Source organism: Lissotriton helveticus, chromosome 2_1, assembly GCF_964261635.1.
Source record: "Lissotriton helveticus chromosome 2_1, aLisHel1.1, whole genome shotgun sequence".
NCBI classification, from domain to species: domain Eukaryota; kingdom Metazoa; phylum Chordata; class Amphibia; order Caudata; family Salamandridae; genus Lissotriton; species Lissotriton helveticus.
In genome coordinates this window covers 1,030,144,353-1,030,161,322 of record NC_136059.1, presented here as the reverse complement: position 1 = coordinate 1,030,161,322, position 16,970 = coordinate 1,030,144,353, and the positions used below count along the sequence as shown (strand labels likewise).

The window sequence follows — 16,970 nt, the reverse complement described above, 5'->3', positions numbered from 1 at the left end:
TTTTCGTTCATGAATTCCTCCTATGTGCACAGCTTTCTTTGTAACTACGGTGGTCTAAGGAACCCGTGGCAACATGGTAAATCACTTAGGATACATCTTTGATTATAATAAATGCATTGTAATTACTTTCAGGGAGAAAAATTAAGTACTCCCAAGTCTGGGCTTACATCCCCTCACCCACCCAATAAAGTAACATGATGGGGTGCCATGGCCAACGACCAATAAATAGGTCAAGGGAGCCTCAGGTCAAAAAAGTTTGGGAACCACTGCCCTAAGGGGTGCCAGTGGAGTCTGGAAGGCCATGGAGCATTACCACCATCCAGATGTGAGAGTAAAAGGGCTTGAACAGCAGTTTTGAAGTGGCTTTCTGGAAGCACCAGTTTGACTTTCTTTAGACAAGATAGCTGATATCATGCTATCTTTGTTTTTTTGGCAATGTGTTTCTTGAGATTGGTGTCCAGGGTGAATCCATGTGAATTGGCATTGGTGAGAGTTCTGGTCTGAAGCCATGAAGGTTCATGTCATTGAGCCAGGTTTGCACTTTATTCTTGTTTGTTGTTTTTGGCAAATAATAGAAATTCTGTCTTAGTTGGGTTGAGCTTCAGGTAGGCGCTGGACATCCAGGTCTGGATGATGTGCAAGCAGTGTTTGCGGTGTTGAATGTCTGAAGCTGAGGAGACTTTCAAGTAGTATCATTGGCATATTGGTGAATCTTGATGCAGTTATGTGTGGGTAGAGCACCAAATGGATGACATAGGAATCCTGCTTGCCACTTGGTAATTTCTGATGTCCTCCACACACAATATTGTAATAACTAAAAGGCTGATTTAGGCTTCTGAGTATGGATTTTATCCAGTATTGGGGTATCTTTCATAGATTCACATGTCTGAATCATTCCCCGTCGCCGAGGCGGGAGTCCCACGATATATACAAAAGCAGTGCCAAAAGTAAATTACAGTAGTAGGCCCTCTGGGAAAGGCCTGAGGCCTAGATTGTAGTAGCCTATCTACCTCATTATGCTAAAAAGACCAAAGTCTTTGTTCCAACCAATCAGCTCACAGCACCCTCTAGAACCCTCTCTGCAGAGCCAGTTCTCCTCAGATTTTCACCGCACTTCGTGTGGAAGGGAGTCTCCCTGAGTCTTTACTCAGTTTCTTCTCTACTTCAGGATGTCTGACAAAAAGGCTTTATTTAAACCTTGCAGAACATGTCAAAAGAAAAGGGTCTATGTTGATGACCAACATAAGGACTGAATTTATTGCCTTTATCCAAAACATGAGGCAAAAAATTGTAAGATCTGCCGCACCTTCCTTTCCAAGACCTTAAGGGATAGGGAGGCCAGAGTCCTCTTATGGCTCAAATCCTTTTCAACTGATGATGAAGACAGAGCTTCAACCTCAAGTAAGAGAGCTAGATCACAGGAGGATTATCCAAGTGAGGGGAGAAAACATGTTAATACCTCCCATTCCACTTCGGACTCTTCACAGAGATCTCCATCTTCTCTCCCTAAAGCCCCAGCTCTCAAGGAATCTACAAAGAAAACTGTGAGTAAGACCTCCTCTGTCTCCTCATCTGTGACTACCATCTCATCTTCTGCTCCTTCGTTGACGGCTATGATTTCCACCAAAGCCATCACCTCTCCTATCCTGTCTACTAAGATCTCCATTGTGACTAAAAGACCCATCGTCAACGATCCATCGACGACAGTCTCGTCATCGAAGAAGCACTCGTCGACGAAGTCATCTACGGTCCCGTCGACGAGCGTCTCGTCGATGAAGAAGCAAGGTCCGTCGACGATGAGCCCGTCAATGAAGTCGACGTCGAGTCCGTCGACGGTGGTTCCGTCGACTCCGTCGACGTCGATTCCGCAGTCGGTGGTCCTGTCGTCGACGCCTCCAGCAAGACCAATAGCTGTTGCTTCAGCAAAGCCTCCAACCACTATACAGGCTTTTTCTACGCCGCTTACTTCTAAAACTTTTCAATTAATATCACCACCAGCGGCAAAAAGGTGCTTACATCTCGCCACTTACGCCCTCCCATCTCCTAGAGACTTATACTCATGAAGAGGAGGATGATTTTGAGAATGATGACAATGAGGGAGCTTTTGGGCTAGCTCACCATCCTTCAGAATTGAACATTAAGTGCCAGGATGATGATTAGGATGATGACTATTCTGAACATTACTATCAGGAGGACATTGTAGTGCTTCATTAGACGGAATACCAAAGACGATCTCATCCTTCGGAATCCAGCCATCTGCCACCGAGCCTTATTCAGGATTTACAGGCCATGCTGGCAGACTATAAACAACGTTTTCCGCCACAGCAGGTCGTGCCTCCACCCCAACCTGCAGTTCCGGTTCCTCAACCTGAGATTCCACCACCTAGGTCTCCCGTAACGGAACCTCCACAACCTGATTTGCCTACTCAGACCCCGGATACTCCTTCGGATGATGAAGTAGGGGAGGGAGAGTTACCAGAAAATCCTCCGTTAGATCCATGGGATAGTTACGTTATTCCCATGGAATCTCCACCAACTCCACAACCTTCAGACTCACCACCTGAAGACATAGGTGGGTTCCATAATCTCATGCAGCGAGCTGCAACTAGATTTCAACTGCCGGTAACAGTGAAACAGACAGAATGTTTTCTTCATGATTTTAAAGAAGAAACTAGGAAGGTGTCAAGAGCCATTCCTATTATAGATGATATCTGGAAAGAAGGCGTCAAAGGGATGAAAAATTCTGTGCCGGCCGTGTTACCAAGGATTGATAAAAAATATTCATGCCTCATTGGACACCCGCGGCCGGATTCGGTTATCTCTCAGGCCGCGCAACAAAGATCGAAAAAGATAAGGAGGGGCGTCGTTTGGACCTTATCGGTAAAAGAAATTCCACCATGGCTGCTGCCTCGATCAGAGCTGCAAATTCTTTGGCGATTATAGGACACTATGATCGCCAAATGTGGTCCGAGATGGCTGGTATGATTAATCTAATTCCAGAAGATAAAAGGCAGAATCTTAATGGAGAGGGAACGTGCAGCTGCAGAAACCATCGACTGCACTTTGGATATTGCCAATACAAACTTTAGACAACTGGCAGGAGCTGCAGTTCTCAGACGACAGCGCTGGCTAAAGGCTACCGCCTTTAGACCCGAGGTCCAACTAAAGATCTTGGACATGGCTTATGATGGAGAGTCTCTATTTGGAAAACACATCGACGAGGATCTCCAAGCAATCAAGACGGACACTGACACCGCAAGATCCCTAGGTTCTTTACAGTATAAGAGAGGATCTTTTAGAGGTGCTATAGGACGTGGATACTCCTCTAGAGGAAGCTACTACCAACAAGGCAGACAATATCAGCCTCAGTACCAGCAAAATTATCAGTCTTCATATCGCCAGTCCGGAACAGCTAGTTTCTCTCGCCAAGGCGGACCAAAGCGCACAAACAATCAAGGGCGAGACACTCACAGAAAACAGTGAGATTAGCTGGGCGCCAACCTTATTTCCTTCCCTCCCTGTGGGCGCGAAGATATCTGCCTTCAAAAACAGTGGCAGCTGATTACATACGATTAGTGGGTGCTGGACTGAGTTCAACATGGACACACCCTGGAGTTTGCCACCAAACCACCAATAACTCCGCCCAGGGGTCCCCCTCCCCCTCGTCTTCACTTATTGTTCAAGGAAGTTCACTCAATGCTCCTCAAGAACACGATAGAAAAAGTCCCAGTTCATCAGAGGCGGACAGGCTTCTATTTCCGTTTTTTCCCAATAAAAAAGAAATCAGGGGAATGGTGACCGATTTTGGACCTGCGCAATCTCAACAGATATCTCAAGAAGCAGGGTTTCCGCATGGTCACTCTTTCGGAAATTCTAAGTTGCCTAAACGAGGGAGATTTTATGGCTTCTTTGGACATGGAAGACGCTTACTTTAACATCCCAATTCACCCAAAATATCGAAAGTATCTCCGTTTCACTGTGGCTGGCGCCCATTATCAGTTCAAAGTACTCCCATTTGGCCTCAAGTCGGCTCCAAGGATTTTTACGAAGTGCCTGGCTCCGGTAGCGGCAGCACTTTGCTCATCAGGGATCCAGGTTTTCCCGTACTTGGACGACTGGCTAGTCAAAGGTCCATCAAAGTGCAGAGTACAGAACAACATAACAGAGTGTCGCAATCTATTTGCATCCCTAGGTCTCACTGTGAACGAAAGCAAATCTCAAACTCTTCCGAAAAGAGTTCTACTTTTTCTAGGGCCTCGTCTGGACACGATACAATGCAAGGCATTCTTGTCTCAAGAAAGGCAGCTCTATCTACAGACATTGGCCATAAAACTGTCAAAAAGAAAGTCACTTTCTGTTCACCTGTTTGCTTCACTTCTGGGAATGTGTTCTTCGGCCATAAATCTCATTCCACTGGCACGTCTCAAAATGCGGCCTCTACAGGAGGTGCTACACCTCCAGTGGCAACAAGCGACAGGTTCCTTCGAGGACATTATCAAAGTCACCCCACGCATGGTAGATGCTATTCAATGGTGGACGCAACTACACAATCTAAAACAAGGACTCACATTCTTACAAACTCCTCCGGACTTCGTCCTAACAACATATGCGTCCATGGAGGGCTGGGGAGGGCATCTCCAGGACTTGCAAGTGCAGGGCAAATGGTCCCAGAAATACAGACAATGTCACATCAACAGTCGGGAGTTGAGAGCCATATTTCTATCCCTACAAGCGTTTCTTCCCAGATTCGCAGGGTCTTCAGTCCTGGTCCTAACGGACAATACCACCAGCATGTTTTATGTAAACAAGCAGGGAGGGACAAGATCAGCTATGCTCTCAAAGGAGGCTCAGGAGTTATGGGAATGGCTGACCCTTCACAACAGAACTCTCAAGGCGGAACATGTCAAAGGCCTTCACAATACCCTAGCAGACAAGCTCAGCAGATCCTTGTCGGATTGCAACAAATGGGAGTTAGACAACACTCAATTGATCAAGGTGTTTCAGACTTGGGGCCAGCCAAAGTTGGACTTGTTTGCGACCCAACAGAACAAGAAATGCCGGTATTACGCCAGCAGATACCCTCAACAAGGATCAAGAGGGAATGCCCTGTCCATGCGATGGTCAGGGATTTATGCCTACGCCTTTCCTCCGATCCCGTTGATTCCACGAGTGTTGCGCAAAATGAAACAGGAGAGCTGCCGTGTCCTCCTAATTGCTCCCAGATGGCCTCGTCAGTATTGGTTTCAGGAGCTCATGTTGCTATCGCTGGAACCTCCAATCAAACTTCTCCTGGCTCCAATACTACTGTCACGCAACGGGGGTCAGGTACTTCACCTAGCCCCTCAATCTCTGAAAGTGCACGCATGGCTCTTACCTTCCTTGAATTTCAACATCTCCAAATTCATCAGGATTGCCGGGACATCTTAAAGAAAGCACGAGCCCAGAGCACGTTGAAGACTTATTGTCTCATATGGAGGCGATTCTGCTCCTGGTGTACTTCAAATGCTTTACACCCTATTGAAGCTCCAGCAGAAAAAAATCTTTGTTATTTATTATATTTGGCTCGTTCTGGTCTTTCTTTCTCTTCGGTAAAGGTCCGTCTAGCGGCTCTATCAGGTTCAGGAAGATGGCTGACATTCCCTCACTATGTTCTTCATCGCTGATAAAACAGTTCATGAGAGGTCTTTTCCGGACTTATCCTCCGATAAAACCTTCACCACCGGAATGGGAACTCAACACGGTCCTTTCACAACTGATGAAGCACCCGTTCGAGCCAATTCACAAAGCCGACCTCAAGTACCTGACATGGAAGGTCGCTTTACTTTTAGCCCAAACTTCTGCCAGAAGAGTGGGAGAAATTCAGGCTTTCACTATAAAGGAACCTTTCTTACATTTCTCTCAAGAGTATGTCACTCTTCAAACGAATCCAACTTTCATACCCAAAGTGCCTTCTCAGTTCCATCTAAACGAACCAGTGAAATTGCGAGTTTTCTTCCCAAATCCGACAACTCCGGCGGAAAGAACACTGCATTCTTTGGACATTAAACGATGCTTGAAGTTTTATCTTCAAAGAACAAAAAGCTTCAGGAAATCAGATCAGTTGTTCGTGGCTTATGGCCAAGCTGCACTGGGGAAAGCGGTCACTAAAGCCACAATTTCCAGGTGGATAACCTCCGCGATCCATTTTTGCCATGTCAAATCCAACCGGCCATTACAAAGAACTGTCAGGTCACACTCTACAAGAGCTGTAGCAGCGTCTACAGCATTGTTTGCAGGAGTGACGCTAGAGAATTTCTGCCGTGCTGCGACATGGAAGAATGTCCACACGTTTACAAGACATTACTGCCTGCAATCAGCAAACCAACATGATGCGGCAGTTGGTCAAGCGGTTTTACGTCACCTGTTTCCATAAGAACAAATTCAGGTAACCAATGTTTTATTCATCTTATGAGTCTATGCCTTTCAAGATTTCTGTAAGGGTTAAAGATGTACATGTAGTGCAGATTACTTGCTTCTTTTGTAGTGATATTACTTTTCCTGTTTAATATTATATGACTGCTCTTTGGCATTTAGTCATGTTTTTCATTAGTAATGTATTTACTTCGCAATTGTTGGTTGTTAAACATGTATTCATGGGAGTGTATCGCAGTAAGTCTCCCACCATCCGCAACCGACTTTTGTCTGGCATACTGCTTGTTATTCTGATTCAGGCATGTGAATCTATGAAATATACCTCAATACTGGATAAGAAAACAAGTTACTTACCTGTAACTTCAGTTATCCAGTATTGGTATCTTACATAGATTCACATGCACCCGCCCTCCTCCCCGGAGAGTCAGTTCTCTAATTTTGGGATACTCATTCCCACTTGTGCTAATGAAAATCTGAGGAGAACTGGCTCTGCAGAGAGGGTTCTAGAGGGTGCTGTGAGCTGATTGGTTGGAACAAAGACTTAGGTCTTTTTAGCATAATGAGGTGGATAGGCTACTACAATCTAGGCCTCAGGCCTTTCTCATAGGGCCTACTACTGTAATTTTCTTTTGGCACTGCTTTTTTATATACCGTGGGACTCCCGCCTCGGCGACGGGGAATGATTCAGGCATGTGAATCTATGAAAGATACCAATACTGAATAACTGAAGTTACAGGTAAGTAACTTGTTTTCTTCTCTGTTGGGGGGGAATGGAGTAAAATACTCTGTTGCCCTGACAGAGTATCCTGCACTGAGAATTTAGAGATATCCACCGCCCTAGCGGAAATCTTTAACATTGGCAAGAAACACTGTCACAACGGTTCCTGTCAATGTATTAGAAGTTTGATGTACGGATCCGTCAACTTGATGCTTCTGTCCGTCAAACGTTTAACATTTTTTTTTATTTTCAAAATCCAAAAACGAGAAAATAGAGAAATTAATGACCCCCCACACCATGAGCTTTTTCTTCCATGGTGTGAGGGTCATTTACCAGTTTTCACTGCCTCTTACTGTCAGATTTTATGTGGTGGTGACTGACAGTCAAAACTGTGCATTTGACCGCCCACTCTAAATCGGGCTGGCAGTTAAAAGGCCAAATCTGCGATGGCCCTTACTCCATCGGGCTGTCGGAGGAGTATGCCAAAGAGGGTGGGGGAGTAGCCTCCATCGCTGACATACTGAAGGTCCACCTGAATCTAAATGAGGGGGGCAGATCTCTTAAGTTTGGTGGAGAGCAGTGCTTTAAATGGGCCGGTGCTCACGATACTGAGTACTGCCACTTTTTAATGTTCTCCTCTTGAGTACTGGAACTTCTCCTCAGACAAGGAGTGTACCGGTACTCGTAGTGACCCAGCATCTGCGCAAGCACTGTTGTACTCAATAACGTGTATTTAAACTATTGCGGTTGGTGCCATGGTACTTTACTGTCCCCTTTCCCCAACCCCAGGTTGAATTTTGCTTCTTCTGACTGGATACCTGCAGCAGGGACTCGGCCAATCAGACAAAGCTCATCTATATATGTATGCAATTAACACTATCATTGTACAGCGTCTCCGACATATTTCTTGCTGTGCGAGCCAACCTATTCGAACCGCTTACAATTGGCTGGTTGATGCTACGGGTCGGAATGTGTAGGCTGTTCATGCCTATCTGAGCCTGTCTCCTCGTTTGGTCACAGACTGTCCTTGTGCCTGGCAGCACTTTATCAGACTCACTTTAGCTTACAGGTCCAGAACTCTCAATCAAACCCATGGAGGAGACACGAAGATTAAGAACGGCGACAGCTTCTGCCAAACTGCAAGAAACAAGTACTGGGTTATTCATTGGCGCAGCAAATGCATATTAACTAAGGCCCAGAGCTAGTTAATTGCAGTAATGTTATAATCAGCAGACAGGGACAAACTCTAATTCTGCCAACAATGGCCTGTGTTTTTGTGTTTATTGTGCCTGATTTTACACTGGTCTTCCTATAAGAGGTCGCTTCATCTTATCAACAAGATATGGAAAGAGAGGCAGAGCAACCAAGTTTCCCAGATCTTTTCTTGAGTAGCTTGCCCAGCTTTAGTTTTCCCTTAGCATTATGGTATTTTTAGTGTTGATTTTATGACATAAATAGAAGTATGAAGTGTAAATAAGTAGCATTGACTGGATGAGAAGAACCTGAGAAACTTCAGAGCTCCGGAGAGGACGAAAGAGAGAGAAAATAGATGTAGAGATAGAACTCTCCTTAGCAGAGCCCTCTGCTCACAGTGCCCTGGGCGACACCAAATGTAGCTTCCCTTCTCATTCATCCTTTTAACACTCTGTATAGAAAATGATTGGAGGGGTGGGGGAAGGTGCGGTGACAAGAGATTGGGGAGTTGTGCGAAGTAAAGCAGTCAAAATGCAGACACGGGCACCAGCAGCCTCCATTGACCATGTTTAAATGTACTTTTCTTTGGAGCCACGTCAGAAGAAGCCTGCTGCAGGCAGCTTTTGTGCCATTTAAAGGTATGCGCCCTGGGCATAGGCTCTGCTTGCACATGGTAAAGGCCGTGCCTGCTCCTTAGCAGAAAATCCTTACAGTAACCATGTTAACAAAATAGGTATCCACATTTTTGGTGCCCTAAGCACCTACTGTAGGAGATGGTAGTTCCCACACTGTAACAGAGTGTGGGAGGATACAGGGAGGGGGATCACTCGGAATCGCTGAGTTACAGAGTCAGGAACCAGCACCAATCAAATGCCTAAGATTTCATTGGTATTGCTACTTCATGAACTCTCAAACCTGTAACATCTTGGACATGTCTCAAAAAAACAATTCCTAGGCAACTAGTGAGCCCGCCGGTTGGCAGGTCAAGCAACACAATAGATAAAAATAAACAACAGTGTACTGAACAGATGATAACAAATTGATTGAACAAAGATATTACATTTATTGTAAAAAATTATACATAAAACATATGTAAACACTACAATAAACAATCATAAAAATAATGACAAACAGTGGAAAACATAAAACAATAACAAAATCAATACATATATGATATTAAAATTCAATGTCAACTGTAAAATTGCTACAACACAATGGTTAAAATATTGATCTATAATGTGACACAGTGGTTATAATGTTGGTCTCTACGCGCGTTTCGGCGTATTACACGCCTTCTTCTGGAGAACCACTTGAAGATCCTAATAAAGAGACAAAAACAGATCATTTCATATGTTACAGTACACTGTAGTTCAACCCATAACTGTATATCAAGTGTGCAACGGAGAGCTGGATGGTGCTGACCAAATAGAAATGAGATTAAGAAAAAGAATGAGAAATGAGAATTAAAGAACCACACCCTAAGTAGTGATTTGGAAGGGTGGAGAGCACATGGAAATCGATGGTGGAGTGGTAAAATTAACCATAGAAACAATGTTTTACCACGGATACCCAAGAGTAGATCTAATGTGTAGTGGGCATGCTAGGATGTCTCTCAAAGTTGAACAATATAATCTTACCTAATTATATTAAAAATGAAAAAAGGGCAAGAATAATGCACCGACAGAGTGTCTCAGGAATTCGCAAGAAACTTGATTCGAGAAACTGGAAAAATTAAACATGATGTGTCAATGATGACCTTCTCTAAGATTTTTTAAGTCGAGGACTGGTGTATAGTAATAGGTAAAGCTTTAAGTTACCTAATATAATCAGACTCGGTGTGGTATCCAATGATAAATGGCAACTTCACCTTGAAGGATTGTACGGGTCAGGATTCAATCTATATATAGAGGGAATGAATCCATTGTAAGTCATTGATTATGTAGTGAGTTAGAATAATACTCAGCATGAGATACACGAAACGTGCTACAAGGTATAATACCTATGGATATACGATTGAATTGCGTGATTCCCGTTAGGACATGCCGTGATTAGCGACCATCATGTGGGATTCTTTCTTGTTCACTTCACATCTGAAATTTGGTGAGTACCTGCACTTTTTTCCATTTAAAGCACTGGTGGGGCGTGTGCTCTGTCGCCGTTGTGACAGTCTCTTCCAAAGTCTAAATCAGGCCTTATTCAATTTTTTTTTAACTTAACAGAAAAGTTCATTAGATACTAAAGTGAGTTAGTTCAGGAGAAAAGTCCCTTATGTAAATGTAATGGATATGATATGAGTCACATTTGCTTTGTTAGCCTTAAGCCAGTGGCGGCTCCTCCGCTATGGGGGAGGAGCATCGCCCCCTGCTTGAGTGCCATGCCGCAGACAGAAACGGGGAAAATAAAATGATAATAAAACCATTTTATTATCATTTTATTTTTCTTTCTGCTGCAGACAGCCAAGTCTGGGCGGAGTAGAGGCACAGGCCTCTAGGCACTGAGCAAGCGTTTAACAACCCCGCTCAGGCCAATCAAGGCGCTGCTCTGATGAGAGCAGCGCCTTGATTGGCGTATTGGAGCCTCCGCAGTGTGTGGGGAACCCGAGGAGAAAAGCCCGAGATGGCGGCCAGCAGAGCAGCAGCATATAAATATGTTTTTTAATGTATTCATTATATTCCTCCTACCCCTTCACCTCCCCTCAACCCCCGCTGCACCACTTGTTAAGAAAGCAAGCTGCTACCGCCCTTAACTTGTATTTTTTCTATTTTCATGAAGGAGGAGCATGTCTTATTCCAGTTGGAAGAGGGGATTGAGGCCCTGGAAGCTGCCATTGATTACAAGAATGAAAACATCAGTAGTCGACAACCCTCAATAAATGACAACACCCAAATACTGAGACAAAGCGAAGCTAATGTGATGGAAAAGCTGAGCTCCTTATCTCCCTCCGAGATAAGATCTCTTCTCATCCGATACTTCAACAAGGTGTGTACGAAGCAATTGAACTTCCTACTAACCTACAAGGAATAAGCTACCCATGTGGTTAAAAAAATGTCTGATGCTGTCTTGGGCAATTATTCATTTGCACATCATACATGCTCCAGTTGCTCATTTTTTAAGTTCTTTCAAGCAGCTAACAACAGATGTGCACGACTGATTCATATTTGAGGTTTAGTTACATGCAGTTATGTTGCCTGCTCCCCTTTCCAACAATATTCCTAGCACTGAACTTCTTTTCCTGACAATATTATGGTTGCAGATAAATATGATGGGCCCGATTCACAAGGTAAGTTGAGACGAAAGTCTAACTTTACGACTTGCTGTATTCACAAAGGGCATTTACGAGTAGTAAAGTTAGACTTTTGTCTCAGTTAAATTTACGATCTGAAAGAAACAGGTTAGTGTTAGATTCCTTACCTTAGAATATTCCCAGGCGTCAGACTGGATCCGGAAAGTTTTGCGTAGCAGTACCCCTGCGCGGCGGTAGGCGTCGTCTGCGGCTCCGCGTCTGTCAGAGTACTAAGACGCCGTCCTCGCGCGCTGACGTCAGTTCTTCTTTTTTCCGCGCCAACAAGCGCAGATCCGGGAAGAGCAGTACTCCCAGTCAATTTTTGACTAAACTTTTTGATCTCTTTTGGATCTTCTCGAGTCGATACCTCGACTCTCGGTGCCGATAGGGATGCCCCGGTTCAAACCCTGCGACGATTGTAACCGCTTGATGTCGGTAACCGACCCACACCGTTGGTGCCTTTACTGTCTCGGGCCGACCACGATGACAAGTCGTGCCCCGACTGCCGGGCCTTGATCTCGAAGTCTAGGCAGGAGCGGTCCCGTAAGCGTCTTGAGCTCTGGTAGTCGGCCCCGCGCCACTTGAGGTCCCGGTCCAGAAGGAGGTCGAGGGACCGGTCGCAGGGCCACAGTCATCACAGCTTGGCGAGTCGACACCACTTGTCGGGCTCCAAGTCCTCAGGTAAGTCGAGGCATAAGAAGTCAAAGAAGCGACATCGCTCTTCTGACTCCCCCTGACGCTCGCGCGATGCGGGATTCGGGCAACACCGCCCACGCAGCTCCACCGGAGCCGCAAGCGCCGCGTCCAGCTCCACACCTGCCGGTCCCTGGACTGCATGCGACGCCGGAGGAGATCAGCGCCTTCCTCACGGCCATGAGGTCGCGCTTCCCTCTGTTGGAACCCGCCGAGGCGCCTTCGGGCACCGCGGGTCCGTCTGGGAGCCCAAGCGGTCCAGCGGGTGCTTCGGCCCCGGCGCCGTCGACGACTCCGGTCCCGACGCTGCAGGGCTCCTCAGGATCCAGGCCGGGATCCGTGACGATGCCGGTTGACCTTACGACCCCTCCGCTGGCGTCGTCACCAAGGGTGTTGCCCCCGGTGCCGTCCCTGATCCCCACCCGATCCGGATCCGGTGTCGGACCAGTGCCGTCTTCGACGCCGATTGGTGAGTCCTTCACCGACGACCCGGCTCCATCATTTATTCGTGACTATCAGGAGATGGATGATGAGGGGGACTGGGAGGGGTCTAAGGATCCTCTGGCACTGCAGTGCCAGTTGAGCCAGGACTGGGTAGACGAGCTGGGGGAGGCCAGTGGTCTGGACACTTCGCCCGACACTGGATTTGTCTCCCCTCCTACCGTGGCTTTGGAGGAGGGGGCTGCTTACAGCGTGGTGTTTACTAGGGCAGCCAAGGCCTTGGCTCTTGAGCTCCCAGTCGCAGCTGTGAGGACTAACCTCCTCACTGAGGTGCTCAAACCGCAGGCAAGCTCCTTTAACGCTTAAGGAAGCCCTCACTGACGTTCTGCTGGGCACCTAGTCCAAGCCCTCTACAGGCCTCCCTGTAGATCGGAACGTGGCCCAACGCCACCGCCCGGCTCCGGGCGACCCCAGCTTCCTGTCCGTTCGCCCCACCCCTGAGAGCCTGCCTTTTGGGCCGTTACACCCACTCTCTGTGGGATACGGTTGCGGAAGTGCTGCCGCAGTGCCCGGTGGAGGTCCAGGCAAAGCTTGCCCAAGCCCTAGCAGAGGGACAGGATGCAGCACGCTATTCGTTTCTGTGTGTACTGGATACCACGGACTCGCTGGGCAGGGCGATTGCGACGACGGTGGCGGTTCGCCACCACGCCTGGTTGAGGTTCGCCAACTTTTCGGGGGATGTCCAAGCCTCCCTTATGGACATGCCCTTTGATGGCCGTCGCCTCTTTGGCGACAAGGCGGACAGTGCGCTGGAGCGTTTCAAGGACTCCAGGGCTACGGCCAAGTCCTTGGGCCTCTGCCAACGCCAGCAAACTACCGCCTTTCGTCCCATTTGTGGCCAAGGAAGGGGCCCGCCCACACGTTTAGCTAGCCACAGGCCGCAGAAACAACCTCAACGCGGTTGCGGACGTGGTAACCACTGTGGCGGGGGACACCGGCAAGGTCAAGGTCAGTCCACACCCGCCCCGCAGCATCTGCATCAAAATCCTCCTAGTCCGAATTTTCCGACCCATTTGACGCCAGTGGGGGGGCAGGTTTCGCCATCACCTTCTTCACTGGTGCTCCATCACATCGGACAGGTGGGTGCTACAAATTGTCCGAAGGGGCTACTCCCTCCTCTTCGAGGCGACCCCTTCAGCCATGCCGCCTCAGTACCTCCGCATGTCGGGGGATCACTTGCGACTTCTACAGGAGGAAGTTGAGGCCCTCTTGGCCCAGGGGGCCGTCAAGCGCATTCCTGGACCAGAAGTAGGACGTGGTTGCTATTCCCACTACTTTCTGGTACCCAAGAAAGGCAAAGGAGGTCTACGCCCTATCTTGGACCTTCGGAGCGTCAACGGCTTCCTCCGGAAGGAGAAGTTCAAGATGCTGACTTTGGCTCAGTTCCTAGCTGCCTTGGACCCAGAAGACTGGATGATAGCGTTGGACTTGCAGGACGCATATTTCCACATCCCCGTCCTGCCGGCCCACCGGCGTTACCTGCGGTTCACGGTAGGACACGAGCACTTTCAGTTTACCGTGCTCCCCTTCGGCCTTACCAGCGCCCCATGGGTGTTCACGAAAGTGATGGCGGTGGTCGCAGCTCATCTGCGCAGATTAGGGGTTTCAGTCTTCCCCTATCTCGACGACTGGTTGTTGAAGGCGGGCTCGCCCCAAACAGTCGTCTCCCACCTCCAGACTACGGCCGACCTCCTGCACTCACTGGGGTTCTCCATCAACGTGCCGAAGTCACACCTGTGCCCCTCTCAGAAGCTCCTTTTCATCGGAGCGGTTCTGGACTGCGCAGTTTTGGCTTTATCCACCCGAACAGAGAGTTCAGGATATTCAGGCTCTGATTCCGATCTTTCAGCCTTTATCCCGAGTCTCGGTCAGGTTGACGCTGCGGCTCCTGGGGCTGATGGCCCCCTGCATCCTTTTGGTGTATCACGCCAGGTGGCGGATGCGGGCTCTGCAGTGGGACCTGAAGTTTCAGTGGGCACAGCATCAGGGCAACCTGTCCGACCACGTCCGGATCTCCGAGGGCGCTGCAAGACAGTTACAGTGGTGGCTTATGAACCGTGATTGGGTCAGCCGCAGATCTCTCTCCCTATCCCAACCGGAGCACATAGTGGTGACGGATGCGTCCCTCCTGGGATGGGGGGCCACATGGGAGAGAGGGAGATCAGAGGTCTCTGGTCTCCGGCGGAGTCCCGGCTCCTCATCAACCTTCTGGAGCTACAGGCGATCCGGCTTGCACTGAAGGCATTCCTTCCCTCTGTCCGGGGAAGTGTAGTGCAGGTGTTCACGGACAACACCACCGCCATGTGGTACTGCAACAAACAAGACGGGTTGGGGTCGTGGACCCTTTGTCAGGAGGCTCTGTGCCTCTGGACATGGCTGGAACACCAGGGCATCACCCTGGTGGTTCAACACCTGGCAGGTTCCCTGAACGCCAGGGTGGACAAACTCAGCTGCCGGTGCATGAAGAATCACGAATGGCGTCTGAACTCGGACGTGGTGCAAGGCCTCTTTCAGCAGTGGGGAGAGCCTTGGTTAGATCTATTCGCCACCGAAGAGAACACGCAATCAGTTCTGCACATTGGAATTTCCAAGGCGGCACTCGCTCGAAGACGCTTTTCATCGCGAGTGGAGCTGTGGTCTGTTGTACGCCTTTCCGCCTATACCACTTCTGCCCAGAGTGCTGAAGAAGATCAGGCGCGAATGGGCCCAAGTCATCCTTGTGGCTCCGGACTGGGCACGAAGGTTCTGTTATCCCGAGCTACTCAGCATGTCATTCGATCCCCCGATTCGTCTGCCTCTTCAGGAGGACCTTCTGTCACAGCAGTAGGGGACGGTCCTCCACCCAAACCTGTCCAGCCTTCACCTCCATGCGTGGAGATTGAGCGGCGGTAGTTGAGGCCATTTGACTTGCCTCCTGAAGTCTGTGATGTGATTCTGGCAGCCAGGCGTCCCTCCACAAAATCGGTATACGCCTGACGGTGGAACACATTTGTGGCATGGTGCAAAGCAAAGGCTGTGGATCCTCTATCTGCCCCCCTTTCAGAGGTTCTCCTCTTCCTTCTTTCTCTTGCCCAGCAGGGCTCTGCTCTTAAGGGCTACCTCTCTGCCATTTCTGCCTTCTTGAGGCTTCCTGATCAGCCTTCTCTTTTCAAGTCCCCTGTTGTAAATAGATTCTTGAAAGGCATCATGCACGTTTCCTCCTGTTCCTTTGGTGATGCCTCAGTGGGACTTGAACATTGTTCTAACCTATTTGATGTGCAATCCTTTCGAGCCACTTCACAATTGCCCTCTTCATCTTCTGACTCTTAAGACTGCATCCCTGGTTGCCATCACCTCTGCCAGGAGAGTGAGTGAGCTCCAGGCTCTTTCTTCAAAGCCTCCTTTCCTTTCTGTCCATCTGGACAAAGTTGTCTTGAAAATTCGTCCTTCTTTCCTGCCCAAGGTGGTCACAGCATTTCATATCGGGCAGTCCATCATCTTGTTCACCTTATTTCTGCCTCCGCATCCCTCGAAGGAGGAAGAGAGGCTCCACCGTCTGGACCCAAAATGTGCGCTCTCCTATTATCTTGACCGCACACGCCAGTTCCGGGTGGACGACCAGCTCTTTGTTGGTTACGTGGGCGCAAAGAAGGGATGGGCTGAGGGCCCATTCTACTCAGGCCACAGCAGCTAATACTGCCCTGGGTCGGGGAGTCCCCTTACAGGACATCTGTCAGGCAGCTACGTGGGCTTTGTTGCACACGTTTGCTAGACACTACTGCCTGGACAGCCAAGTCCGTAGAGATGGCTTTTTTGGCCGTTCCCTTCTCCAGGACTTTCTGGTGTGATCTTGGTTCGCAGACCCACCACCGAGGTTGGTATTGCTGGGGTATCTATTGTAAGGTAAGGAATCTAACACTAACCTGTTTCTTTCAGATGCACAAGTTACTTACCTTCGGTAACGATATAGTTGTAAGAAACAGTAGTTAGTGTTAGATTCCTTACCGCCCCACCCATCCTCCCCGTTCTGCGAACCGACATCTAGGGTTAAGGACATCCCTTTCAGGCCCTAGTTTCATTGCACCAATGTCAGTCTCTGGCATGGCTCTGCGATCCTGGCGCGGAAAGCTATATACAAGAACTGATGTCAGTGCGCGAGGGCGGCGTCTAAGTACTCCGAAGACGTCATCC

At 48.4% G+C, this 16,970-nt stretch overlaps 1 protein-coding gene across 1 annotated transcript in view; it reads left to right on the top strand.

Moving 5' to 3' along the window:
- KIF27 (kinesin family member 27) overlaps positions 1–16,970 on the top strand; it is a 437,315-nt gene that overhangs the window by 369,527 nt on the left and 50,818 nt on the right. The window contains exon 15 of the mRNA XM_078675808.1: positions 11,096–11,302. Within this exon, the coding sequence (XP_078531934.1) occupies positions 11,096–11,302 (207 nt within the window). The remainder of the gene's footprint in view (positions 1–11,095; positions 11,303–16,970) is intronic.